Here is a 27729-nt window from a genome sequence, read left to right as displayed (position 1 = left end):
TATATGAATTAAAAACTCCGGCCACCATATTTCATTAACACTGGAAATCTATTTCTATTATCTCTCTAGCTAGTTTTGGCAGCTTCTTTCCAGTATCATATTCAGATTGTTTTTGCAGTTTCTCAGCAATTTCTTGGCTTGCAATTTCTACTTACTGACATGCAATTTACCAAAATAAACTACAATAAACCTAATTTATTCCGTGGCTAATTTCTATGAAGCCTCCCTTGTGACCGATGTGGCCAGTATTTCTGCATGGGAAGAAATGCACTGATAACCTGATGCCTTCAGCTGGATTCTTTTCTCCGAAGTCAGAGGGAGAAATCTGTTTCTTACAATTAAGTAAAAACGGAGATGATGCTAAAGCACATGACAACATAATGGAAAGCTCCTTGTCCCCTCAATGCCATTTAGAAATAGCTCTCTCTTCAGGAGGTGAAAATGCATCTGAAAATACATCTGATTTTCTTTTTTCTTCACTCTGAAAGCATGAGTAACTCCCACCACAGTAACATCACATCAAGCTCAGTTTTTTCTTTTCTCTCATTGTAACTTCACTGACTATCTGAATTTGACAGACCAAATGGAAAGTGTGATTCATTACAGGTGCAACAATAAGCAGAGAGAGGATTATGATTTCCTGCCGCCACCAAGGCTGGCTCTGTGAAGAGGAAGCTGAATGGTGCCACGAAGAGCATCACGTCTGCTGTAACTGAGCTGCTTTGCAGAGGGACAATGCTTGAGATGCACTTTTTTGGCTGTCTGGCTTAGGCAGGAGAGCTGATACCAAAAATACACAATCTTCAGAAAGACCTTCAAAAATCAAAATCTTCAAAAGGGAGATTATTTTTTTCTTTTGAAATAAATATTAAGTAATCTTTATAATAATTTAGAGTGTCAGAACTATCAGTATGGTACATTTGATAACACATAACCAGAGGCTTAGCATCTGTTATGCCCTTCAGACATGAATATTTTCATTTTGCTCTTCTGAAGGAAATCTCATAACCTTGATATTCAAGCCAGTCTTCAGTATGTCCTCGGGAGGGCTCTTATTTTAAGGGATGAGTGGATATGAATTATATAAATGATCTAAGAAGGATCAAGAGTGTTATTGAAAAGAAGTTTCACATAAACACATAAAGTTATGCCAAGAGGTGAGAAAGGTACGGCAACCTCTTTGCTATAGCTTCTGTAAATCTTTCCTTACAGCATTAAACAAAACAAACCTGCAGTCCCTTCTTCAGCTAAAAGAAACCTAACTGGTTTCAAACGTGCACATTTTAAATGCAGCAAAGAATATTATCTTCGCCTAAAAATGACCAGTCCTCTCTATACCATATAGATATGTATGTGTGTACATCAGCTAGAGACCAGACATACAGAACACCTATTGTGGAGAACTGCATGTTCTTTTCCAAAAACAACTTCCACTGAATCTGGCAAGTCACAGCAAAGACACTTTAGAACTGGCTGAAGAACCTAAGGAATCCCATGAGACACTCTCCTCCAGGTTTTCCACTTACCCCAAACCAGTTACATATTTCTATCCCCTCCCAGTAGTCTCCAGAAAGGAAAGCTGATATGACACTGGCATCACTGAATAAACATTAACTTGGCTATTAAGAAGCTGGATTTTAAGTGCTTTTACTTCTTTAGAGAAAGGAGAAAAGAGCGAAAGAAATCTTTCGATTCACCTTTTACATCTCAAAAAAGGGTAGAAGCCCAATTTAGAAGAAATATCTCTTTGTAGGTCATCTTTAATAAAAGTGAAGACTGATTCTCTTCCTTCATCTCACTGTTTATCACACCAAATGACAGCATTTTATTTCCTTTGGGATGGAAGAAATAAAGTAAATGGAACAGAATGAGGACACTTGATAAATACTGTCCAAAATTTTGACTTAAAAAAAAAAAGAAAAGAAATACCATTATTATCATGCAACCAGTCCTTCGACCAATTAATAAAGGGATCTTTTCTGGCCTATACAAATCTATTTGTATTATACAGCACTACAATCAACTCCATACTCCTTGGTTAAAGCATTCGATAAGAAGTTAAAAATGAATTTAAATAAATAAAACTTTTCCAATAATGTACTGTAAAACAGTACAAATGTTCAGTGCTTCTATCGGGTTTGTCTGATGGTACATTTCATTAAACAACTTCTTAATATATTCATGCAATGCAAATTGCTCTGTATTCCTGTAAAACCAAAATTGTAATGCCCTGCTTAATGGACATTATAAGTATGGTATATTTCATTGCTTGATTCATCTGCTACTATTTCACTAAATAGAATGCAATTAAGTGTTTGAAGAATTTTAGAGACATGCTGAGTTCTCTTCAAACCAGAAGATTATTGAAACGGAACATTTGATTACCTTAAAGCTGAAAAAGGTAAGGGCATAAGATGGGACATTACAGAAGCATGGCAGTAACAGAGAATCCCAGACTGTGCAATTCAAACACCTGGACAGTATCAGAAGATTGCAGCTGTTTGAGATGAGTGAAACCAGATTATGGTCAAGTCAACCCCTATCTCAATCAACAGAGCAGGAACACTGCTGGGTTATCTGCAAGGAGCGAAAGCTTACCAGTCAGCTTCTCACCTATCCAAAACAATTTCCAACATGCCCATCGGCAGCTCACGTGCATTCCCCCTCCAGGGATGCTCACAAAACATTTCAAACGAAAGTGCTAAATTTGTCCAGTTTGTTCTTTTCAAGGAAACAAACTTCCTATGTTAACTGAGAAAGCATAACCCTATGTGAGGTTTTACTCACAAGCAGATTCCAGCTAAATCAAAACAGTTACATTAAAAACTAACTGTCCAGTTAAGTATGCCAAAAGGAGCCCACTTCCAGCCATGGTGCAAGTCAACCCAACCATGCTGCTCTTGGATCTTACTAGCAAAACACACCAAAAAAAGTGATACAAATCTCACACAGAAACAAATGTCCATAGACATCATGGGTAGTGTTTCACCTCTGCAACAAGAACTGCAAAGAAAGCCACAGAATACACCTGTACTGACAGCCAATAGTGCTTGTGTGCACCAATCCAGCCTTATTATTGGCCAGGAAAGACATAGCATATGATAACAGAATATCTTACCAATACTGCCAGTTGATTCAGCCCCTGAATTAAAACACATTCCTTAAGTAGAACCGCTGTCCTGAGTGGAAGGGGGCTGAATTTCTTATCCCTTACCTAAGGAGCTTGCAGAACTGAACACTGTGGTTTCGTACACTGACAGATATTCAGTCACCCCTTAGGTCCTCCAGCTCACCCTGGAAAGCCTAATGATTTTTACTATTTTCATTCTCCTTTATTCCTGGCTCTCTGCATTACTTGATTCCTTTTCTAGAAATGGGGATTTCAATGCATTTCACTGCTTAGCTGAGGCTGCTTTTGGAGCCCCAAGCTAAAAGGTCTGCAGCACTTTCACTGTTTCTACTGGAGCTATTCTCAATGCACACACGAAAGGTCACAGTGCCAAAGCAGTTCTCAAGGAGAAAGAAAAAAGCAGGACAGAGGGCTGGACAACACAAGGCATATGAAGGGAACTAAATCAGCAGGAAGGCTGCTGACTCACAGACGAGATACCATAAATGACAGCATAGACAGTATCTGCTACTCACATTGCAATTCCTGCATTTTCCTATTTACTATCACCTCCATGTGTCTTACTCTGACTAGTAAGGCATGAATGACGATTCATAGGACAGGACTAGCACTGGAGCCACAGTGGTCTCAGAATCTAAATGACATCAATAAAAGATAATAGCATTTATGAGACCAAGTTGTGGCTGTGGGAATAACAGATTTGCTCTTGTAAACACAAATCTTATTCCAGCTGTTAAAACAGAAGCAAAAAAGTAAGAACAGCTGAAAAGGTCAGTGTTTGGGGCTTTAATATTTACAGTAGTGGTAGTACTGTATAAGTAATTCAAACATTTAAGTAAAAAACCTGGTCTCCAAACTAATACAAGCATGATTCCATTTCAACATTAAATCCAGAAATACTTTGAAAATCGAAGTCACTTTGTAAGGGCTAAATCCAAAATAAAAATATATTTTTCTTTACAAGATTTCATAACAGCAAGAGGTTCTTTGACCGATAAAATTACTGTCACTTGGAGATATACCCGACATTTAGAAGATAAATCCATAGGCTTAACCAATTCTTTCTATAGCTTAAGCCATTTTACTTTAAAGAAGATATTACCACAACTGATCTGTCCATATGAGCTATCTGCGTACAGGTGTGTGCCAAGTACACAGCTCCTAAGTTATCTGGCAATCTAAGAAGCATGAAGAAAGAAAAACTTTATAGTAATATTGTAATTGCTTTCCAGAATAATTAATCACTTTCTTCCTACACACATGCACCCACAAATACACAGTAATACAGATTCATATATTTTCTGTAATTATTTTTTGTGCAAAAAACATTCACACCATGGAAAGATAGTTTACTCAGTGCTGATAATCCCAATAAATATCTCTTTTGGTATATGCAATTACTTTAAAGCAGTAAAATACTCTTTATTACGTCAACTGAGAGGAAAAGAAATAACCTCTTCAAAAACTTTTTTAATGAGTTTGGAAAGTACCTAAGAGGAGATGCATAGATTTTGTGTACACATAGAAATGTTTTTAAATGTTGTTTTTCTTGTAAGTCACAGATCATTGAGCTTTAAGTGGTATTTCAGAAACATCAGGGAGTTCTCTTGCAGGTGCTCAAAACTGCGTTACAGTGATGCACTTGTAAGCAATAGAGGACTGCAACAAATTACATTTTTGTGTTTTCATATTATCCAGGACGCCAGGTAAGCACTTGCAAGCGTTTTACAGTCATCAGTTAAACTTTCCAACTCCCAATCCAACTGAAGGCAGTAACAAATCAGTGTTGGTTCCGGCAGCTTTCACCAACCACTGGTACTAAATCTAAATTGCTCTAAAAGATGGATGCATATCATTGACTGGTGGCCCACTAAAATCATCACCTCAAAAATTTTTCTCTGTAAAAAGCTAGCTTTTCAAGAATAATGTTCACTAGCTACAAAAAATACTGGGGACATGTTCACACTTCCACAAGGCCAATGGAGAAATCCATATACATTTCAGAGATTGATCTCAGAGCACTGCTGTCAGCAATATCATGCTGACTGAGTAAATCACTGAACTAGAGGCACTGCCTCTCATCAACACGACACACGTGAAAATGCTCTGTATGCATACACATCTTGGTACGTGTGTACACTATTCTCTCCCTTCCTCCATTCCCTGAGAGTTGCATCGTGGTTTTGCATTAACATCCAAGAAAATATTTGAAGCCTGACTCTAAAACCAAATGGTCACCGTACTGCTCCTCCAATAGAAAGAAATAAAAGAAAAGCAAAATAGAAAATTTTTTTTTAAACTGCAGGTTGCTTCACAGAATGGCACCTTGTGTCATTGCCAGAGACTCTGACTATCTCAGATCCACCCAAGGAAAAACTCTTGTCCCATTTCTAACCACAGTTTCTTTTGGGGTAGCTCTGAAGAGGCAAATTAATAGTGGACTCACATGCCCTACATACACCTCAAAGCAGGGGCAGAGGCTGAGGGAAAAAATTAAATCTTTTGGCAGTAATAGGGAAATAATTATAACTGAAATATGTTAAACTATTTTAACATATTAATAGCAAAAGAGTTATCAGAAGAAATGTACCTTTTCCAAAAGAACTCTTAAGCACCATGGAACATTACATAGAACAAATTAAATGGAGGCAGCAAAATTACTGATACTCAATCTATGTTTGTGGAAATTTTTTCTCATCAACGTAACCTGAGAATTTGTCACTACAGTAAAGAACATCCATTTTCTTATACAGGATTATGAATTCAATAATAGTAAAAATGCTGATATAGTAACATGAAAGAGTAGAACCCATAACTACTAAACAATGTAGTCTAAGTTTTGAAGGAGGAAGTTGGAAAAGAAAAAAAGGAAAAGAGAAAGAAAAAGAATTGGGAAAATCAGTGCAATTTTCCCACTCTGATGTAGAACTAAAAACAATCTGTGTGTATACTATATGAAAATAAAGGTGTATCAATTAGAAACGAGAAGGTTGTGCTACCTTTTTATGTGACACTGATAAAATATAGTACTGAGTTTCAGTAAAGATACTGATAAACTGGAGACGTCAGAGTCAAGAGTCACAGAAATTGAATTAAAAGATGTTTTTCTCTCAAAGATCCAGAAGCCCAGATTATACCCAACCGTAACAAAAAAAAGGCTGATGTGCCTTTTTTTTTTTTTTGACCAAGCCAGGAGGAAAATTCAATGCTACAGGGCTTTTTCAGTCTAGACACAATGTTAACACTTTTATCATTGAGGGTAATGAACTATTCAAACAACTATTTTGACAAATTTTTCATTCCTACAATACTTTGAAGCAAACTTGGGGTAAAACAAACAAACAAAAACCACAAAGGCAGAAATCCTAAAGTAAGATCATCAGTTCTCTCTAGCCTGAGAATATGCTTTGAGTTTTGTCTTATCTTTCCTCATCTTTTAGCTCAAAGAAAATGTAGAAAATGTCACTGTAGAAATGGCATTTCTCATTAAAGATAAGGAAAAAAAATTATAAACCACTGAAAAACAATTTATACAAAACATGCATTAGTGAAACACACTAACACAAATTGAAGTGCAGAATAACTGCCCCACAAGGAACAAAGTCAACATTTGGAATTAAGCAACAAGGTCAGGGAGGAAGTGTTCTTTAGTCTGGCTTGTAATTATGACCGTACTAATTTTTCCACCACAAACCGAGGGAAAGACAAATGACTTTTCAAAATGGGATTGTTAAAGAACAGTCCCACTTGGACAGCTGGGGTTCTGATCATACAGCACATGATAAAATTCCCTTGAATCACAAGTCAAACAAAATCCCAAAAATACTGCAGAATATCAGCCAAAGCCTCATTCAGACTTGATCCTATATAGTGCTATATAGTCTATATATATATAGACTATATAGTCTACATAGTGCTGCCTGTAAATTGGCACTGGACATTACATTTTCAGGGCACTTTTGTATGGTGCAAAAAGGAATCATTTTAAATAAGAGTCAATTAGCAGAATGGAATCATACCGAAGTGGGACTCCTCAGCTGGCACACATAGGGCACAAATAAATAAAGTGAAGATAGTTTAAATTCTCTAGATCCCAATAAATTCCAGCAGACAGTGAGCACAGCTGGAACTGTGCAGCAAAGGCATTCATTAAAATAACCAACAGGTTTGGGCTAGACTTTAGGGAGATACAAAACAGCATGAAGGAAGATCTGCACTTCCTGATGTTTGATCTGGCCACCACCTATCACATCCAGGTACCCCAACAGTTACCTGCATTCATGCCAAGAACTACAGGTGATCGGAGAAGCACAGGACTCGTGGGAAAACCAGAAACATAAGAACCAGAAACAGTGCAACTGCATTTTTAAATCATGTCAGGAAGTTAATCCTTTTGAATGCCACATAGCCAAATGTTTATGATTTACAGCAAATTTAGGAATATGCTTTTCATTTACAGCTTACATGACACATTGATATTAGTGTTAATGACCATTTGCCAAGAGAAATTACAGGCGAGGTTTCAGCATTTTGTCTTACGAAAAAGCTGGCAGTTGTCTGTCAAGCTGCCTTTTACTTTGCTTCTGTTTGGGGGATTTTTTGATGAAGTTTATGATCTGATTCTGTAAGGTTTACAAAACTCCAGTTAAGAGACATTTCTAATAAAAATTCCCCAGAAGGAATGAGGAATGTCTATATCCTTCTCAGCAGAAATCCCTAAAACTGCTCAGTGGCAAAGCAAAATAATTAATTCCTGGAGTGTCAGGAATCTTCCAGTATCATTAACCAGAAATAACTGAAGACCAGCATTTTGTGAAGGACCTTTGATTTTTCCTATATTTTGGTAAGCCGGAAGAAAAAGGCTTTTTCCACATATATAGAATGATTACAGGTTCTGGAAAATTCACCTCATTTGAGATCTGTCAGCCTTATGGATGTCACTGATTATCACAACTACGGACTTACCTGCACAGTTGGTACCTCTCTGGGATGCCAGGACTAACAAAAGCACATTCACTCCCTACGGAGGGTGATGTCACCAGGCCCATCTTCCCAAGTCTACTTCTTCATGGATTCATTTCCACTAGCTCATGGATCACCATTAACCTGAGAACCTCACACTCTCAGTGTTTTCACACTCCCACAACAACAAAAAAAAGGGCTCCTCTCCTTGTAGCACAACGAGCATGTGGGCAGCTGGAAGCTTCAAGCCACATTCTGAAAGCCAGAGGTCCCCTCAGCAGAACACCTGGTGTTCATCCCAAGCCTCCTAAGTGACCACAACTCAGGCTCAAGAAAATGAGCTCTGTCCATCTCTGTGACAGAATCATAAAATGGCTTGGGTTGGAAAGGACTACAAGTATCATAAAGTTCCATCCCCCCTGCCACAGGCAGAGCCATCAACCTCCAGATCTGGCACTAGACCAGGGTACCCAGGGCCCTATCCAACCTGGTCTTGAATACCTCCAGGAATGGGGCATCCACAGCCTCTCTGGGCAGCTTGTTCCTGCATCCCCACCACTCTCTGTGAAGAACTTCCCCCTGACATCCAATCTAAATCTTCTCTCCTTGAACTTAAATCCATTCCCTCTTGCCCCTTACTGTCTACCCTTGCAAAAAATTGATTCCCCTCTTTTTTATAATCCCTTTTGAAATACTGGTAGGCTGCAATGAGGTCTCCTCACAGTCTTCTCTTCTCCAGGCTGAACAAGCCCAGCTCCCTCAGCCTCTTTTCAAAGGAACAGTGCTCCAGCCCTCTGATAATCTTTGCTGCCCTCCTCTGGACCCTCCTTAACAGCTCCACATCTTTCCTGCATCGGGGGCCCCAGATCTGAATGCAGTACTCCAGATGGGGCCTCACGAGGGGGACAGAGTACAGAGGGACAATCCTCCCTGGCCACCCCTCTTCTGATGGAGCCCAGAATACCACTGGCCTTCCAAGCTCAAGACCGCACTGCTGGCTCATGTTCAGTTTTTCGTCCTTCCCCAGTCTGTATATACATCTGGGATTACTTTGGCCCAAGTGCAAAACTTTGCACTCTGCTTTGCTCAACCTCATTAGGTTCACACAGGCTCACCTTTGGAGCTTGTTGAAGTCCCTGTGGATGGCATCTCTTCCTTGTAATGTGTCGGCCACCCCACTCAGCTTGGTGTCATCGGCAAACTTCTTGCGGGTGCAGAAGACACAGAGGCCCTCAGATGAAGGAGAATGCTGCATCAGGAAAGGACTACAGCCTTCTTTTTTTGCATGATGTGGTCACCAGAAAGCAGACCTGAGGTGGTCACCCTCTGCCAGGCAGGAACTGTCCACAATCCTGACAAACACATGTACTGTGGCTCTTCTGATGGGCAAACCTGAAGCATGCTCCTTCTCAGTCAAACCCCATGATTACAGCTTGCTTTGGGCTGTTCTGCCATTCACTCACTGCCACCCTGTACATAGGTGGCCATGCCCCTGTTCAGGTCTCTTCAGATTCAAGGGTTACATAGCACCAGGCACCTCAAAGAGGCTCTCAGAAACATCCCATTTCCTGGTGAGCTCTGCTCTGTAATTGCATAATTACATTCCAAGGCAAGAGTGAAATGCTCACATGGCTACATTAACACGAAGAAGAATTCTGCACAAAAAAAAGAAATGGCCATTTGTTGAGCCACAGATACTACTGGGACATTAAAAACTTCAGAAGGAATTAATAAAAAAATAAATAAGCCCACTCAGTTGCCATGCGGACCATGCTTAATTCCATTGAGAGTCAGATCCAGTCATGTGTGAAAGGAGGGAAGCCTGAAAGCAGTACTGGCCAACACAGGTTGAGGAGGCTGAACATGCTAACAAAGATAGTCACAGAAAACAGCTCCATTAGATGCAATTCTGAACACATAAAGATACCAGTGCAATGGATTCATAAAAACATGGTGCAACTAATGCATTCCTAACCTTTGCATAAGGGATTGAACCTCTTAAGTATACAGCTGATCCAATCTGAAAGCTTCTTTGCTTCAGCTGGTTGAAAAGGCAAAAAAGTTGAAAAAGAAATGCAGTCTTGAAAAAAGCTTATTATAGACATACTGTAACAACTCGGGGGGAAAAAGAGAGGAAAGTGTGACAATACACGTGGAAAAAATACCATCAGTGAAAAAATGGACAATATACTGTAATTATTATCTTTCAACAGTAAAAGTGTAGCATATTTTATTACTAATGAAAGTAATGTTTCTATGCAATGTGACCAAATACACATTTCAGTGCAACGTAAACAAGTTGAGATACAAAACGAGCAAGAAGAAAGCATGCAGATGTCAGTGTTATATTAGACTGCCATAATGTAATGCCCATTGGAAAATTGTTTTTCCTTCCTCTTACTCGCATCCAGGAGTGGCCAAACACTTTCATCCTCTTTTTTTTGTTTGTTTGTTTTTTTTTTCTCAAGAGGATATTAAGCATATGAGAAAATTTTACCACAGCTTCAATGTGGTTTTGATATTATCAGAGGTTTAGTTAAGACAATAATTTTTCAAGAGAAAAACTGAAATCTTGAACCTAAGTCCGTTTGAGCACTCAACTACTTCTCAGTTATAAAGCTTTCATGGGCCAAACGTAAAAGACATTCCTCAAAAAAATTCTATCTTTCTCGGAGGGCCCTTAGAAAATACACACAGAATATAATAGGAAGAGTAAGAATTACAAGAGAAAATATATACATACACCTTCTGAATAAAACAGATTTGTCCACAGGAATATTAATTAAGAATACATTTAAATGTTGCTTTGGTATTCTCGGCCTTCTGTTCATTTGATGATCTGCAAATGCTATTTCAGAAGCAGTTTAAAAGTTGACTTAATATCATGATAGAAGCCAAACATCTTAACTACCTTGTAGCCTTCCTGTTTTCATTTTGTGAAAGGACTTTTCTCACATTAAAAGCCTTGCTTCTCATGCAAAGTTCATATTTTAATAAAGCTGGGTTCTGCAACTTGTGTGCTTATGTATGTGCATACTTACATGTGTGAAAACTAAAAATCCACCCAAAGGGAACTACTGAAGTTTATAAAAATCACATCCCAAACTGGTCTTTTAATATACTACTAGAAAATGTATTTATTCTTATTACAATTACCTCATATGTGTATGGCAAGGAGAATTCTGAGCTTTTAGAAACTGTGAACACTAACCTGCCACCCAAAATAAAAACAAGTTTGTGCAACCTACTGTCAGCAGTGTAAAACAGAGAACACCAAATACTGCATTAAAAATCATTATTTCAAACAAACACTTCAGTATTGTGAACTCAGTTCTTCTCAAAGGATTTCTAGAGCAAGAATGTCCTGTTAAAATGTATTTGTTGTAAAAATCATCCTTCTAAATCAGCCTCTTTCCCTTCCCTTGTAGGAGTGCAACATCTCTTCCCTCTGCAGCCAGCAAAGATTCACATGTGGATTTTAACTTATTAGCACATGTGAAGTGACTGCCACTGTTTAAAATGTGTTTACAAGTGAAAAAAAATAAGGAAAAAAAAAGAAAATAGAAAGTGGCTTCCATTGCAACATGAATACTTCATCTCTTTAGTAGAGGAACTGAGCAGTTTGTCTCTAACACTGAACCACACAACTTTATGTGCAATTACTAAGAGCTGAATTACTTAACCAAGCATTTTTATTTAATCTACCATTTATTCTCTTTTCATTTTGGAGGAGAAAAGTAAAGCAATTTTAAAACAGCTGTGCTAAAAGGCTACTTTGAAAACTTGTTATCCAGAGCTAAATACTAGATTTCTTTTTAAGCTTACTATTGTCCAATCCTTCCTCGTCATCTGAAGTTCACAGTGTGTCACTGTCTTATAATGCCTCTCTGTTCCCAAAAAACTGTAAACACATCTGAGGAAACTTCCTTCACTACCACCCGTCTCGTTCCTTTCTAAGCACTATTGCTGTGTCTCCAATACTTTACACTTGGTTATTAAAATGCTAACAGTTTTCAGCAACTCTGTGTTTTAATACCCATCGAGGTTGTGCATGAGTACAGTAATTTGCCTTTATGATAAACTGAAAGATTGTAAATGAAATTACACAACTCAAACATTAGTTACATTGCAATAGTACTTAGTAACAGTAGAAACTCAAACTCTAATATGGTACCTGAGGAAATAATGGAAAAACTTAAAGTATGTTGCTATAAATTAACTCAATACCTAAATATAGCATTTGTGCCTCAACAGCCTCTATAGAACACTGATATTTCACTGGAACCAGGTCCTCAGTGACCACAGAGAAAGATACAGTCATTACTTACTGATTTAGCGTTACGTCCAGGATGAAGGATGACCCAAAAGCATCAACTTGGAAGCTGGCTCGAGCAATGTGGGTAGACTGCAAAACGGAAGAGAGAGGAATTGGTATTCAGCTACAACGCAATATACCATACAAGTGTCTGAACACAGAAAGTAATCATATTTACAAAGCAACAATACCAACCAAACAAAACTACACTGAAATAGACACAGTATCTATCAGAGTGAATAACTGCTTTTTGGCTGAACTTTGAGGTTTGTTCAAGAATTCCCAACAACGCAACCAGCTCTGCCATAATTACGTGCCCTCCACATTAACACACCAACACTGTAGGAAATAACTCTTCCCTTCCAACTTCCACCTCAGGCAAAACCCTGAACAAATACAAACGGGAAATTTCCTCTGGATGATGTACTCCTCATTGATCAGTCTGGCTCTGACCCATAGAGATGAGCTGAGACATGCCCAGTTTGTTCAGGCCAGGCTGTGTGCACCAGTCTCACCAATGTTATCCAGAAGAAGCTGATATTTCAGATAAGTTCCCAGTAAAGCTCATGTAGTAAGGTGATAGCAGTGGGATAAACTCTGATTAACTGTATTTTTTGTAAAGCTGTGACTCACTCCCATGAAGCCCATCTGAACCAAAAGGTTCCCAAAACTCCAACCAAACAAAACTTGGTGCTAGGGAAACATCTCTTCCTTTATTCCTCTCGCTCTTTGCAATGCATTTCCCTGAATTAATTGCTTCTATTCACTCCCATACCAAACAAATACAGGAATACTTTGTAAATCGCAATCTTCAAGAAATATATTTATTCCAGTACCAGTGAAAGAAAACACTGAGTTATCCGATGGAAATGCAACGCTTGTTTCCAGACCTTAAAACTCCCAAGAAACTGAACAGCGATGTTATTTAACTAATTAGTAAGAAAAGCTACTTTCAGACATGTTGGAGCAGTTTCAATTTGTTCTTTACTTTCTTTCCATTGAAATCTACCCATTAAGATTTGAAGCATGTAGACTGAGGGATCTAAAAGAAGCACTGAACGACCACTTACAACTCTATACCACACTTCTCAAAGAAGTACAACACAGGACAGTACAACTGCAACAAATGATTTATTGAAAAGTCTGGGAAACACAGGACAGGATGGGATAATATGAATCATCAAATTCACTCTCTCTAAAACTACTGGCAGGCTTTCAATAGGCATTAAATCCAGAAGAGTTGAGAATACCAGTTTGTCTGGAAAGGAACAGTAATAAAGACATGGGAAACTGAGGGAATCGTTATTTTTTAATGATATTTTTTAATTGCCCTATAGCCAAATTTTCTTGCTATTGTAGAAGCAAAGTTTTAGCAATTTAAAAAAAAAAGTAACAACAGTGAATAAGTATTTGCAAACAGTTGATTTCTTTAAAAAAAAAGTCACAAAAGTTTTTCTCAATAGAGGATACCTAGGCTGCAAATGCTCTACAAGAACGCCTCACTGTGCCACTGTACTGAATGTGCATACATGAAAAATTTCAGGTATTTAAACTGTGGTTTAGAAGGATGCAGTATTAAACTGTAAAGCTTCTTGGAAGACCTCTTAGTAGATACAATTCTGTCACATATAATTTCAGCTATCCCCCTTCTATCTAACCTTCTTTGTATCACATGCCATGGAACTTTACTGAGCAGTTCTTGTAGTTCTTGAATGATCTAAGAGCACCTCTTTTGAAAAAATGTATAATCTTTGACCAAGTAAGTGAATGTGTCATACACTTTATCTTATCCAAACAAAATATTTCAGTGATGAATTACCATCAATATTAAAAACCTACTTTCTAGATATATAGTAAAAAAAAAAAAAAGAAAGAAGGAAAAGAAGGAAATTTCTTCATATCACCAGTTTCTGAATCCCTTAATTGGAATTAAGCTACTCCCAGATGATTGTGAGGCACAGTACCCATGGCAACATGGACACCCTCCCATGTAGAGGCACCACAGGACCACTGCTTTGCTGATCCCACCCAGAGGCAGCCAGCCCATGGTTAGCTCAACCACAGCCACAACTAAAAGAACTGTCAACAAATTATCTTGTTAGCATTGGCATTTCTCTTCCAACTCTCAGGCAGCAGAGTTTGCTTTGAATATGGTTTTGAAACTCCTCCTCTTGCTAGATTTGAATGATGAGGCTGCTGCTCACAAAACAGGACATGACAGGCCAAGGACTGCAAAACACAGTGTGGGCCAATGCTGGTTTAGTCATTCAAATGTTCCACTGCAGCATGTTTGCTAACCCTGGATAACCTTCATTTACCTACTTGCTCAGTAACAACCACCTTATGATCATAGGAATAACACCAGCACAGCTGCTTACTTTTCATTGCTGCTTTATTAAATGTAAAGAACTTTATTATTTGCTAACTTTATTATTTGTTAGCTACATTTGCCATCATTCTGATATATGTATGCACTATAACTAAATCTTCTATATCACCAAATGCTGATACTGAAGAATATAAAAAGCATAATTTAAATCTGTACATAGCACATGTAGCCTTTGTGACAAAAAGCATACTCATCTATGCTAGTTTCATATAAGAATATAACTCTAAGAACAAAGATGCCTGGGGATTTGGGGTGTTTGGTGATTTTTTATTACTGTTTGTTTGAGGTTTGTTTCCTTCTTTGTTTTTACACTGCTAGGTATATTGCATCATATTGATTTGTTCTGGGAAGTTTCTTCCCCTGGACAGGTCTATCAGACATGCAATTGCAAGCCTAATGTACTTCTGAGGTGACCCTGGACCACACTTACTGCCTGATAGAAGCTCTTAATGCAGATTTATGGGAGACAGTGCCTATTAATAAATTAGAATGAAAAACTTTAAACAGATGTTGCTACCCCCAAAGCAAGTGCTGCAAACCCATGAAACTCACCATTAAGTTTACACTAACACACAGTCAAGTGTATCTCAAGTGTATTTCATACCAACTGAGATGCAAAGATGCACATTTTTGATCCTGAGACAAATTCAGCCCTTTCCAGAAATGGCAGTCTTTACAGATGCAAAGAATCCTTCAATCTCAGCTGCGGTTCTGCATGCAGTCCTGCCTCCTCCCTGCTCCCCCTTGCCAGCTGTGTGACTGCCCAAATTCAGATCAGTGTCAGAAAATTAATTGTTACTTGGAGTGGATCAGTTTTCTGCCGGACAAATAAGCTGATCCAAATAAAATATAAAGCCACAGCATGCCCAGATGCGATGGGAAGGAGCTGGAGGGGACATGCAGCCAGCGAGCACAGAGGAAGACAGATCCCCCTCTTCAATGACAGCTAACAGATCTCATTCAGCATACCAAAATCTGCACCTTAACAGTAATAGACAGAATAGACAGAATAGACAGAAGAATCCTTTTTAGGATAACCGTTCTTCCGAATATCTGGTAAAGAGCCACAAAAAATATAAATGGATTTTTTAATCTTGGCTCTACAGTATCTTTAAGTACATCAATATGCCTGCTCAGCAAATGGTAAAATGGCCAGCTGGAAGGGACGCCAGGTTCATAGACATACGTCTGTAAAAGAATCCATAGAAAGAAAATCAGGGTGCATCTCTGACATTTTGTTTGAGTAGAAGTAATAAGAAAGACACCTTCAAAGGTTCCTCTGAACCACTGAAGCAAGACAATCAATTACATCATCCTGTTCTCAAACCACAGAACTTTCTCAGAAAACTCTGAGGCTTTTTTAGCAGCCGTGGCTATGACACATCGGTGCCTGAAAATCGAGTCATTACAAGGGAGCTCCTGGAGACCAGGAGAGATGCACTCAGTGCAGAACATGAACAAGAGCCAGGGAAGAAGGCTCCAGTAGTGCAATGGGAGAGCACAGTGCCTGTGCCCTTAAAACAATCAAAAAGTTCTGAAATTTTAATGTCATGCAACCAAAGAAAGGAAATATCAAAACCGACTCCCAAAAGAGTATCTTCAGATGGAATTTGAAGTGCTACATAAGGTGTACTACTCCACAGGCTCCCCTTATAAAAATACTAAGCATCTGATGCATCGAATGCAACTGCGTGGGAGCTGGCTTTGTCAAAGATCACAAAGCTTAAGCATTTCAATGAAGGTCTGAAAGGAGTCAAAAGTCAGTGGAGTGGAAAGGACTATTCCAAACCATTAATGCAAAGATATTTTATCTAAAACAAATATTAAGGCTTGACCTCTAGAAAAACAAAAGTGGTACACAAATCTTACTGCCAAAGCAAGAGGGATGTGATTATACTAAATCTCATGATCCGTGCTGTAGGGAGCACAGCAGTAATAAAGGAGTTGGGCAATCAGTACTGTGCATGAGCGTTCTAAAGAAACACGACAAAATAATGACAATTCCCACATAGTCCCTCCAGAACCAGCCTTCCTCGCAAACCGGCCCTGAGCACCTCCAGGGGGGAATACATGTACATAAACTGCAACCAAAGCACAGGACTGCAGGTCACTGGTGAGATTCGTTGCACTATTCCGAAGGTAACCCTCAATACAAAGCATTCAGAAGACTGATTTCAAACTGAGCAAATGTTTCGATCAGCAGTGAAAGGTTTACAAGCTACACATTTTCTTAACAATCACATTAACAAGAATTTTGAAAGGAGACGTTTTAGAAATGTTCTCATGTTCATTATAATTAGTTGGATGTTGGAATTGGCATGCCAACATAATGACTAACATTTTTCCTCATTAAAATAAAGAAAAAGAGAATTAAAAATACACTGTGACTGAAGTGTGAACTTCCTAATATTGCATCTTTTTTCCTTCTGAATTATCCTGCATAAAGCTCTTAGATGCTTTTCCTAGGTTTTGCTGGAAGAGATAACAAGGATTTCTACCAAGAGAGAAGAATGTCTTCTCTATTTAAAAAAATATATATACGAGAAAACCCAATGCAATTTTATGCTCACTCTTTGATGTAAGGAATTTTGTATTCACTACTATTGATATAACATTGTGGTTTGTAATTAAAAGATTGTGATCAAATTGTACACTCAAAAGAAAAGCATCAAGAGAATCAAGAAAGCTATACAGAATGTTGTGGAAAGAGAGAAGTTAAAACCTTGCTTCAGAGCCTGTAAGAACAATGAGGCTTTGCAACAGACACTATTTACAAAATTATAGCTTCCCTAGATATTCATCTAATTTGCCCCCTCTATTTAGTAGGAGGACAAATATCTCAGCTTGTTACCAACCCTTTAAATTTGCACGAAATGTCTGCCTCTTACATTCTGCGAGGACAGAGGTAAGCCCATGTGAAATCAAAAGAAACATGTTAATGACATTTGGCAAAAAAACATATTAATGTTTTATTGTACATTTACCTAAAAATAAATAATAATGATTTTGAAAACAATCACCAAATTTATGCCATCTGGGACTAATTAGCACACACACACACATCGAATAGATACGTTTCAGTCTCAGCTGTGTTGTGATAGATCCAGTTACGTAGTATATTGCAGGTGTATGTAAAATTAGTAGTTTGTTCTAAAACTTACTTTTCTGCTTGTCTTAGGAGGCAAGAAAAAAGAAAACTTTACTAAGAGACAAAGCTGAGGTAGAAGCCCAGGTCTAACTAAAGAAATCTCAGACCCAAGGAATCACTTTTGAAAAACAGCAAAAACAAATGTAACATTACTTCCTCAGACTTCCCCTACTGCCATTTACCATTTAAAAATGTTATTTTTATCAAAAACTCACACATCACAGCATATTAAGAAGTGCAAAATTTCTGATTTACTTTCTTCAGCATTCTCAGACTATTTACAGGCACTTATCTGCTGGCTTAATCATTGTCATTCTTTATGCAAGCTCTCTCTTTTCTCCATAGCATAAATCTAGATATCTATGAGGCTTTCTTCAAAAAAATGAAGTCATTTTATGCATGATTTGATCAAATGCCTCTTACAGCTGCCTCTTTGGGGTACAACTGATACATTTCTGAGGAAAAGCCAGAAATAAGAAAAGACTTTTGGAGGTCCGTATTCATTGCTGACCACACATTTGGTGTCCATGCCAAACACAGGAGAGGCAGAGTGGGATTAACGCAGCCAGCCGGAGCGCGGTGCCATCGCCCCGTTCCCTGCAGTGGAGCTCTGCCAGCCCCTGTCAGATGAAGGTCCTGACGAAGCCATAAACATGACCTAAAATAGCTTTTCTCCACATAAACACCTTAGTATCAATGAAATAAGAAGCAGGGACTACTTGTGCCTCTAAAATGCCAGTAGTGATTCTTCTCGGTAGTAAAAAAAAAATCTCTTTTATTATTTACTTGCAGTTTTGAAACCAGAGGCTGTCTGCACGTACTCAGAGCAGTAAAATAAGAGTCCCCAGCGAGACATGAAGGGAGCAGCAGCAGGAAGAATCAGGGTTGAACAAATAGCTGTGCAATCTATCACGTAGATATCACTGCTGCACATCCAACATCTGCGCAGCAGCAGCGATCCATCAGAAGTCCTACAGATGTGTGGTGCCGAGCCTGCTGGACTCAGCTCTACCTGCTCACACATCTCACCCTACACCTCTGCACAGAACTATGAGCATCTCTGAACAGTTACAAACAAGCTGACTTACCAAAAAAACCTCCTTATTTTCCCCTGAAAACTTCTCTTCCTTGCTGTCCTTCCTTGTCCCCATTTCATCTTCCTCAGAAATTCACCCAAGGTTAAGCAATGGAGGAATGAAGACAGGAAAACTATCAGGCTGTCACTGTGAGCAAATTTAGCCTGAACTGCCATTTGATCTCACAGATCCGAAAGGACAAGTTTAAGGAACTAAGTGGGCAAGATGCTGCTTCCCAAGAAGCAATCTAACATTTGTTTCAAGCCCCAGAGGAAAAAAAAAAAAAACATGGAACTGGATCATATATCCACTATGTTTGCTGATTATGCTCCTTTGATTTTAAGAAAATTTTAGTTATAATTTTGGATTTCCTATGAAACTAATTACTGTAATTGCTGTTGTGAAAGTCCATATCCTAGTGAAAGGAATAACATTTGGGAAAAGGTACTCTTTTGTTTTTCTTTTTCTTAAACGGAAGCAACAAAGATTCATGCATAAAAGTCACAATCAATGTGCAATGCTGGGGAAAAGCATAAAACCAGTGACTGCTCAACCTCTTGTTTTTAAAACACACTTGACAAGGTTCTTCATGAAAGATTAATGGCTAGGAAAAGTATGGTAAAATAGATTGTTATAAGGGTGACTAATAAAGTGATGGATTGCAAGTAGGAAACAAAGTAAAGTCATCAACAAAAACTCATAAAGATCAAAATGTTCTCTTGTCATAATTTGTATAAAAACTTTGATGACCATGGAAGATCACATTTCTAAACCCAGACTGGGAAGGAGAGAAAACGACTAATCTGTAATATATAGACTCCACATTTTTCATTGCTTCCTGCAGCAATTGTAGGTTTCAGAGTCAGACACGCAGCGAAGAGCAATAGAGGAAGATGCTTCAGGACCCAATTGTGTAACTACATGGTGAACCTACGTCCTTATGAAGAAATATGAGGGAAAAGACTCAGACATGGAAAATTTTTCTTACATGAAACTTCCTAACAAGATCCAACCCTTGAGGACATCTGGCAGTTTCAAGTGGAAAGACCTCAGATGAGCAGCTCCTCATGCACAGCTGCAGCAAACAAATAAAGCACAATGAATCTGCAGGGAGAGGGAATACATGGCAGCGAAGGCAACGCAGGCACTGAAGGCAGCAGTTGAGGATGAACCATCTGGTCACTGTGTCATTCAGCTATAGAAAGGACTTTATTGTCTCAAGGGCACCATTTAGGCAAGAAGGCAAGTTCAATGAATATACAAATCCTCAAGAGTGAAGGAATTTAGACTTTTCCTTCACTGGAGCTCTGTTGGTGCTTTGAGATCATTTCTAGCTGCACATTTTCCAGATTCTAGAATGAATCGATAATGTTTAGAGCAACTCTTGTAGACTTCAGAAACGAGGGAACAGAGTTCCCCTACCAGAGAAATCATTAATGCTGCTTATGCATTACACAAAAAAAGCATTCAAAAATAATGAAAGAGTGCAGGCTAACTTTGCTCCTTTGTACACTAAGTATCAGCAAGTAACACTTTATTCAGCAATAGTCATATATTCCAAACATTGTCAACTGTCTAATACTTAGTGTGTAAACTGAGGAAAGATTACCAGAGGATTATCTCTTTCCACTGTGCATAACAAGCACTGTTTGACACCTCATGCTTACCAACACAGCTAACAAATTTTTCCCATAAACAGTTCTCCAGCAACAGCAGAAAGTTTACTAACATTTTGTCAGCACAACGGGCTTGATTAAACTTGCAGACCCTAGGCATGCCAATATATTGCTCAACTCCACAGATAATTCTTTTTCAATATGACTCACACTCTACATTCAAGTATCAAAGTCCTGTTTAAAGTTGCAAAGTGCAAGAAAAGTACATAATTCAAAACTCATTTTCTTCTTGATAAAGCCTAAGAGGTCACAATGAATTAACATTTTTACTGTATACATTTTCTGAAAGAGCCAGTGGATTTTTTCATTCCCACAGAATTTCAGGGACCAGAATACTCTGAGGAGACCTTTCTGTAACATAACATGTTTCTATATCCTACAATTCTTCTGGGAAATTTTGAGCTCGATGTCAGAGGGCTCTAACCTCCACACTCACATATATTCCACTTACAGCATCAAGGCAACATTAAAAGCATTAAAAGCCACACGATTCTTTTTCTAAACCTTGTATTAATATTACACCTTGGAACATGATTTTTCTAAAGCGTGTTGACTTGCTACAGTTTTCTGGTCTGGGCACATTCATTTCAATTACAAAAGTTATGAAAAAAAAAAAGAGAGAGAGAAAGAGGGAGAATAGAGTAAATTTGTTATGCAAATTCCGTAAAGATGACAGCAACCAACAAACCAGCTTTATAGACAAATCCCAATTGCCCCCCTCACAGTGAGCCTCATCCACATGTGTGGGTAGAGAAATGACAGCAGGTCACATTTTCACTGCCTAATGGCAAACAGGCAGCAGCAATGCTGTGCTCTGAACTTCAACTGAGTCCAGGTTTCAAGTTGGACTCTTGCTGACCCAATGGTAAAATGTATTTGCATCATTTGTCACTTATTTTGTTTTCTACATAGTATTTATCAAGTTAAAGACTTGTGACATCTGAACATACCCAACCAACCACTCCCCTCGTGGAGGTGCACAGGTTGGCAGAGCCCACCCCATCCACATTCTCAGTCAGTACTCCCGTGCAGCCCTTCAGCAACCTTCACTACTCAGTGCTCACTCAATAAAATTTTGGGAAGAAACATTAACCTTCCCTTACACGGTCATTTCTGGAAATGCAAAATGCAGCTGTTTTGGTTAACATCTGGCACACATAAAATTAAATGGTTACTAGGAAATGCAACACTGGGAGAGGATATTTATGGACCAAAAGCCTGAACCATGTCAGTAGAAAAATGAGAGGCCAGTTGATTTCTCTCAATGCCTACAATTCTTGATTATGTCTGTGTGATTTGGAGTAGGAAGATCCCACAAGCTTGTGTATAAGAGGAGTGGGCTTGGCCCTCTTTTACTAATAGGCTTCACCCTTCACATCCAGGTTCAGGGAGCAAACACAGGCCTGGGCAGCCAGATCACCTGGCAGTCCTGTGAGCTCCTTCCCCTGAGGAGGACAGCAGCCCACTAAGAAGGAGGAGCAGCTATCAGTTCAAATCCATGGGAGTCAAGGATGAGGGTTCCCACCCTCCAAAGAGAGAAACCTGGCAGGAATGGGCTGCAGGGAGTGGAAGGACTGCAAACCCCATCAGAGCTGATCTGAGACGGAAGAACACTAAGGCAGCACCAGCCAGAGGGACATAAGGACATACATTTGAGAAAGATTAACCTTATAAAGCTTTTGAGGGTTTTAGGGAGTTTAACTGAATCTTAAGAGGCGTTTAACAGGCGAACTGCAACAATGTTTTAACAGGCAGAATCCTAAGGGAAGCTCTTGGTCTTGAGTGACTTAAAGACTGGTAGAGAATTACTGAGATCTGAAGTAGCAAACGTAACAGGACACCTACCAGAACAGCACTACAGGTACATCCTGAATGTGCTTGTGGCAAAAATTTTAGAGCAAATGCTAACTTCATCCGTACATAGGTTGCTCCAAAAGTAATGCCTCCTATTTATTTCCACAGGAACTACAGCGGCCACAAAGTGCACAAGAACACTATTTGATAGAGAAAATTCTCAGCTACAAAACAGTTTTTCAATATAGTAACCACCATTAGCTGATTCACACAGATGAGCTGATCAAGACATTCTTCATTTCATGGTATGACAGCTGTTCATGGCCATCTGGGACTTGGCTTGTCTTTCATGTCACTGTCACCACTGGTAAAACACATCACCCACTGTTTCACTGTGCTGACATCCACTGTTTGGTCTCTCATAAATGTTCAGTACATTTTTTCTCTGCATGTAGGAATTTAATGACACCCCCTTTGCTTCATATACACCATGACAGATATCATTTTGTCAGACTGCCTCTCTGCTGTCATCTGCCTCACAGCAACAAAATATAATAGGAAGGTTCAACCTCTACTGCCATACCACCCACCAACATCCCCCTTTGATGTTGTGGGCTGGTGTAATAAAATAGGAGGCATCACTTTTGGAGCAGCCCTCATACTTCCTCCATAGTTTGGGTAAACCTTAGCAGTATTTATCCTGACACTGTTTGGAATGCAACACATGCTTCAGCAGCACGAGTACGCTATAGCACTAGCCATGAGAACTCTAAAACAGGTATCTTCAAGTGAAAATGTAGTAGAAAGAAAATTCAATCTGGTCCTGCACTCAGGTGCACCAGCACAGATTGGGAGTAGATATAGAAATTGATCAGCAGAGCTGGAAGGAGCTGCTCTGTCAGACTCAGATCTTAGATGTGTAGCTATTACATTGATCATGGCAACAAGCTAATGGTGGGAAAGGTAGTTTCTATAAGGATTTCTATAAGCATTGCTCTATCTGAGCCTTTAGGATCCCTAAAGACTGTATATAAGCTGTTTCATGAGATTAAGAAAATTGTTTTTGGAATGTGTCTTCTCAGCTCTGCTATTATATGAGAAAGAAGACACCACAGAACAACTATTTCCCATGCAGCCTTTTTTCCAAAATTAGGACACCTGTGTTTTTCAATCACCCTTCAAAATCTGAGTCTTGATATGATTTTTCTACAAAATGAATATAGCAGTAGCAGCTAACAGAAGTATTTTTCTGGATGATTTTTTGGGCATATTTATTCAATGTCATAACAAATCTCATTATCAAGTAAGGATTTTCCTGAAATGAGCTTGTAAAGAAGGATGAATTAGAAATCCGTAATATTCTTTGCCTATAAATTATCAACACACATGATATGAGCAGATGTATTTTATAAAAAGTCAGAACTGAAAGTCCCTCCTACTACAGAAACCAAAGGGCATTCCGAATGTCCTTGCAGCATGCGACAGTCTGTAGCAAAAACTGCCTACAGCATTTCTTCTTCACAAAGGCAGGACCTGCATCATGAGGTTTGGTCTTTTAACTGCCATTCACATATTCATGGACACAGATTATTGTCAGGTTGATGGAGAATCTTATCCTTACACAAATACTGCAGAACTGCACATGCTAAATACTAGAAAATATTTCATGCATTTTTCCAAATGCCTTATAAACCTTAAGGAAAGAGAGAGAAGAAGCAAAGAGGCAGGAAGAAAACCAGACCTGGCAGTGAACCAAATGCATGTTCTTTTTGCTCACTACAGCCTCCGTCCCAGTTTATCCTCCTCCCCCTTTGATTTTGTGATAGGTTGACTGAAAATTGTGCCTAAGTTTCTCCAAGAGACGGCAATCACTTGACTAAGTGGGCAGAAAATAATTCTCAGAATTGAGCAGTTTCTCATGACGCTTCTTTTTTCATCAGTCATCAATCCAGCAGTCCCAAAATCCAGAGCTGTTTTATAAACCCCTCAGCAGTCAGAACACATTTTTAACCACAGATTACTAATTGTTTGAGCTACCAAACACAGGAAATTTTAATATCATCAGAAGTCGACAGCACCAGAACAGAAAGCAAAATGTTTCCAATAGAACTAACAATTACAGAGCACCTGCAAAGAATAGGGATATGCTGGTCTGAGGCTAGAGGAAAGTCCAACAAGTCAGGGAATGCAAAAGCAAAAACTGGGCAGCCCCTGAGTTACTGATGGATGATTTAAATTCAAAGAACAAGCAAAGCCATGCAAGCTTGGGATGTCACAGCAGAGCTTCTCTGCAATTGATTATGAGCATAAGAAGTTATTTAAGAAATCTGTTAGCTGTGCTTCCTGATCAATTTGTGGAATTGTGTGCATTGGTCTCAAACAATCCAGGAACACAGACAGCATAAGACAAATAAACACCTTGCTGCAATCTACCCAATCACTCGGGAGCACAAACACTTAGCCCTACCTGGAGACACATCCTGGGGCCCTCATACCAGGCTCCCCACAACCACATCAGCACTTTTACTCATTCCTAAGAAATTCAGTATACCATAATGGTACACAAGCAAGTGAAAAACTGGTTAAGAAACAGAAGTTGCCATACTGTGAAAGAAAGAGAAGTTGTCATACTGCGAATGTTTTGTCTAGCCAGCAAAGATGAGTTAATCTTTGCCCGTAGTGGGTCAGAGAGTCAGGACCTTGTTCTCATCAAAAATAACTGCAAATCTCCCAGATTTCTTCAAGAACAGATACTTGCAATGACAGCCCTGAGATGAGCAGTGCAGTCCCTCAGACTGTGTGCAGACCCACTGCCATGACCACAAAGTTGTCTGCAAGGAGAATCAGACCCTTCCCCACTGGCATTGAGCAAGCATGCCGGTCAATCTCATTCTCTTCTCCAAATGCTGGAAACAACCTTATTCTCTGTGAAGTGGTCAGTAATACATCCCATATGCAATGGAAATACCAGGTCAGGACAGCAGGAGACAAGGATCAGTCACAAAACCAGTGTCCCAGTTAAATTCAGGTATGGTTCATTGGTGTACTGCTCGTTGCAAGGCACATTCAGAGACCTCCCACAGCACCACTGGGGCACTATCAGGGAGGCTGTGATCTCCAGAATTGAGACAGATAACTGCTAAGATCTTATGGTTGAGGGAAGGCATCTGTTGGCTGAAGAACCTGTAGAGTTCTGACACTAAGCTCAAATGAATCTCATCTCCACAACCATTTGATCCACAGAGAACAGTCCTCTAAGTATAGTGCTGGTGTTGAGTACAAACTTGTGTTTATAACAGCAGACTTTGTGCTCTTTTTTCTCTTCTTTACTGGTGGAAGAAGAAATGCAGGCACTGGGAAGAAATGCTTGCTTACTCCCACGACTTACGAAGAATATGCCTGCATGCTATGGGCTAAATGAAAGTATTAAGAAACTTGTACAACTAAACCCTACCAAAATGTGGCAGAAGATATGCAGTCAAAAGGCTCCTTACACTTTCAATAGCATGAACATTCTTGATCTTAAAAGACAAGAATCCTAGTTAAGAATCCTTTACAGAATGCCCACAAGATGTTCATTTTCTAATAGGTTTATTTACACAACAGTGAATTAAGTGTCCCTTGCTATGATCCTGGAGAGCAGTAATGACAATATCAATATTCACACACTCTCAGATATATCTTATCTTGATTACTCTTTAGATGAAATGCTGTGCAGCTGCTAATAAGCCCCCTTTTGAGGAAAAGGGAAAGCAATGGATATTGTACTGACTATTCCATGGTAGAAGTAAAAGCAAAAACCCAAAAGCAGGTGAATGCTTCAATGCTCACCAAACATTGTGCTTTAAAATGTTAATGACATGAATATGTTGTAGCCTACAATGCTTCCCTTGTGCTGTGCTCTGAAGTCCAGCTCAGACTGAGTATGCTGATTTTTTTCTTAAGCAATTTCATTCTGGGTTTCTAGGTTGAATACACACACATGCCATTTTTCTGAATAATAGTAAAGCATGTGTGTTGAGCAGTCACTCCATAGTTATAGTGATGGCAATGGATCAGAAAACCCCAAACAAACAAAACAAAGGAAGTTGCTAGAGAAAATTCTCAACAAATGTTGAAAAAAAACCCACAGATTACTTGAGATCCATTACTTCTCTGTCATTATTGCCTTCCATTCCTTCCTCTCACCCCCATGCTGCTGCTTGCCCCTGAGCTTCCATCTTAATTTCCCTTTGTGCAATCCTGGACTCAGGCTGGCAGCCCTCTTGTACAACTTCTGCCCTTTCTGAGGCTAAAGCTTTCATCCAGGAATTAAAGGGATCCAATCCGATTTAATGCAACTCCCTTCTCTCCAGCTTCACTAATCTCTCTCTTTCCTTTTATCTTTATCCAATTCATAATACAATTACATTGTTTTACATCAAGTCCTCAGCCACAGCCTTGCTGCCCAGTGCTCTGCACCATCCCATTCAGGTATCTGTGCTTTTCTACACATGGCTGCTTGTTCTTTGCCATCCCAGGTTCTTCCTGAATGTTTTGGCCCCCTCCAAGACACACAATTCCTAAACCAATGCACAAGGTCATTAGGATATGCTTTAAGCTATACTTTGAGACCAAATGTTCTAACTGCGATACACATCTATCCAAAGACAACTAGTAATAGGTAGAACAGGGTTTGGAGGCAGTCAAAGGCTATTTAAACACAAAACAACTAAGATATAATAAAATGTTATTGATTGAGAGCACCTCTGTGTCACTGATCTGAGCTGCTGACAGAGCAGAGTGCACTTGGGTATCTGTTCACATGCTAGCAGAACCCACACCTTTACACTTTCTGTGGCTTGTACCAGCCTCCCAAAAGCAGAAGTTAACAGTCTGTAGCTTTGAGATACACTCTAACAGAGGTAGGCTTTTTTTATGGGATGCCAGACTTTTAGAGTCAAGATATTAACTACTAGGGTGAGTGCTGCAGCTGCACGCCCACAGTCCCAAAGGCAGCTCCTATGGAGCCGTGTTAGGTGAATGCAGCCATGCTGCTGCCTGTGCTGCCAAGCTGACTCAGATCTCTGGGCAAGGAATGCACATCCTGTAATTAAGATGTAACTGTGCCCTGTGCAAGAGGCACAGAAGAGCAGTCCAGCTCCACTCAGCTTGGCCAGATTCCTCATTGGAATTGCCAGCTGCATCCTTTGGGGGAGGGAAGGGGGGTGGGTCACCAGAAGCCATAGAGAGGCAGACA

At 39.3% G+C, this 27729-nt stretch overlaps 1 protein-coding gene across 10 annotated transcripts in view; it reads right to left on the bottom strand.

Moving 5' to 3' along the window:
- The window catches only part of ADAM22 (ADAM metallopeptidase domain 22), a 128933-nt gene that overhangs the window by 99641 nt on the left and 1563 nt on the right, over window positions 1-27729 (bottom strand). For all 10 annotated transcript variants that reach the window (XR_008209090.1, XR_008209091.1, XM_052693613.1 and 7 more), the window contains exon 3: window positions 12421-12497. Coding sequence is in view for 8 of the 10 variants with exons in the window: in XM_052693613.1 (XP_052549573.1) it covers window positions 12421-12497 (77 nt within the window). In the remaining 2 variants the exon portion in view is untranslated. The remainder of the gene's footprint in view (window positions 1-12420; window positions 12498-27729) is intronic.

This window comes from Tympanuchus pallidicinctus, unplaced genomic scaffold, assembly GCF_026119805.1.
Source record: "Tympanuchus pallidicinctus isolate F22 unplaced genomic scaffold, pur_lepc_1.0 scaffold3, whole genome shotgun sequence".
Classification (NCBI taxonomy): Eukaryota; Metazoa; Chordata; class Aves; order Galliformes; family Phasianidae; genus Tympanuchus; species Tympanuchus pallidicinctus.
The sequence above is the reverse complement of the archived record's forward strand: the minus strand, read 5'-3'. Positions and strand labels throughout refer to the sequence as shown.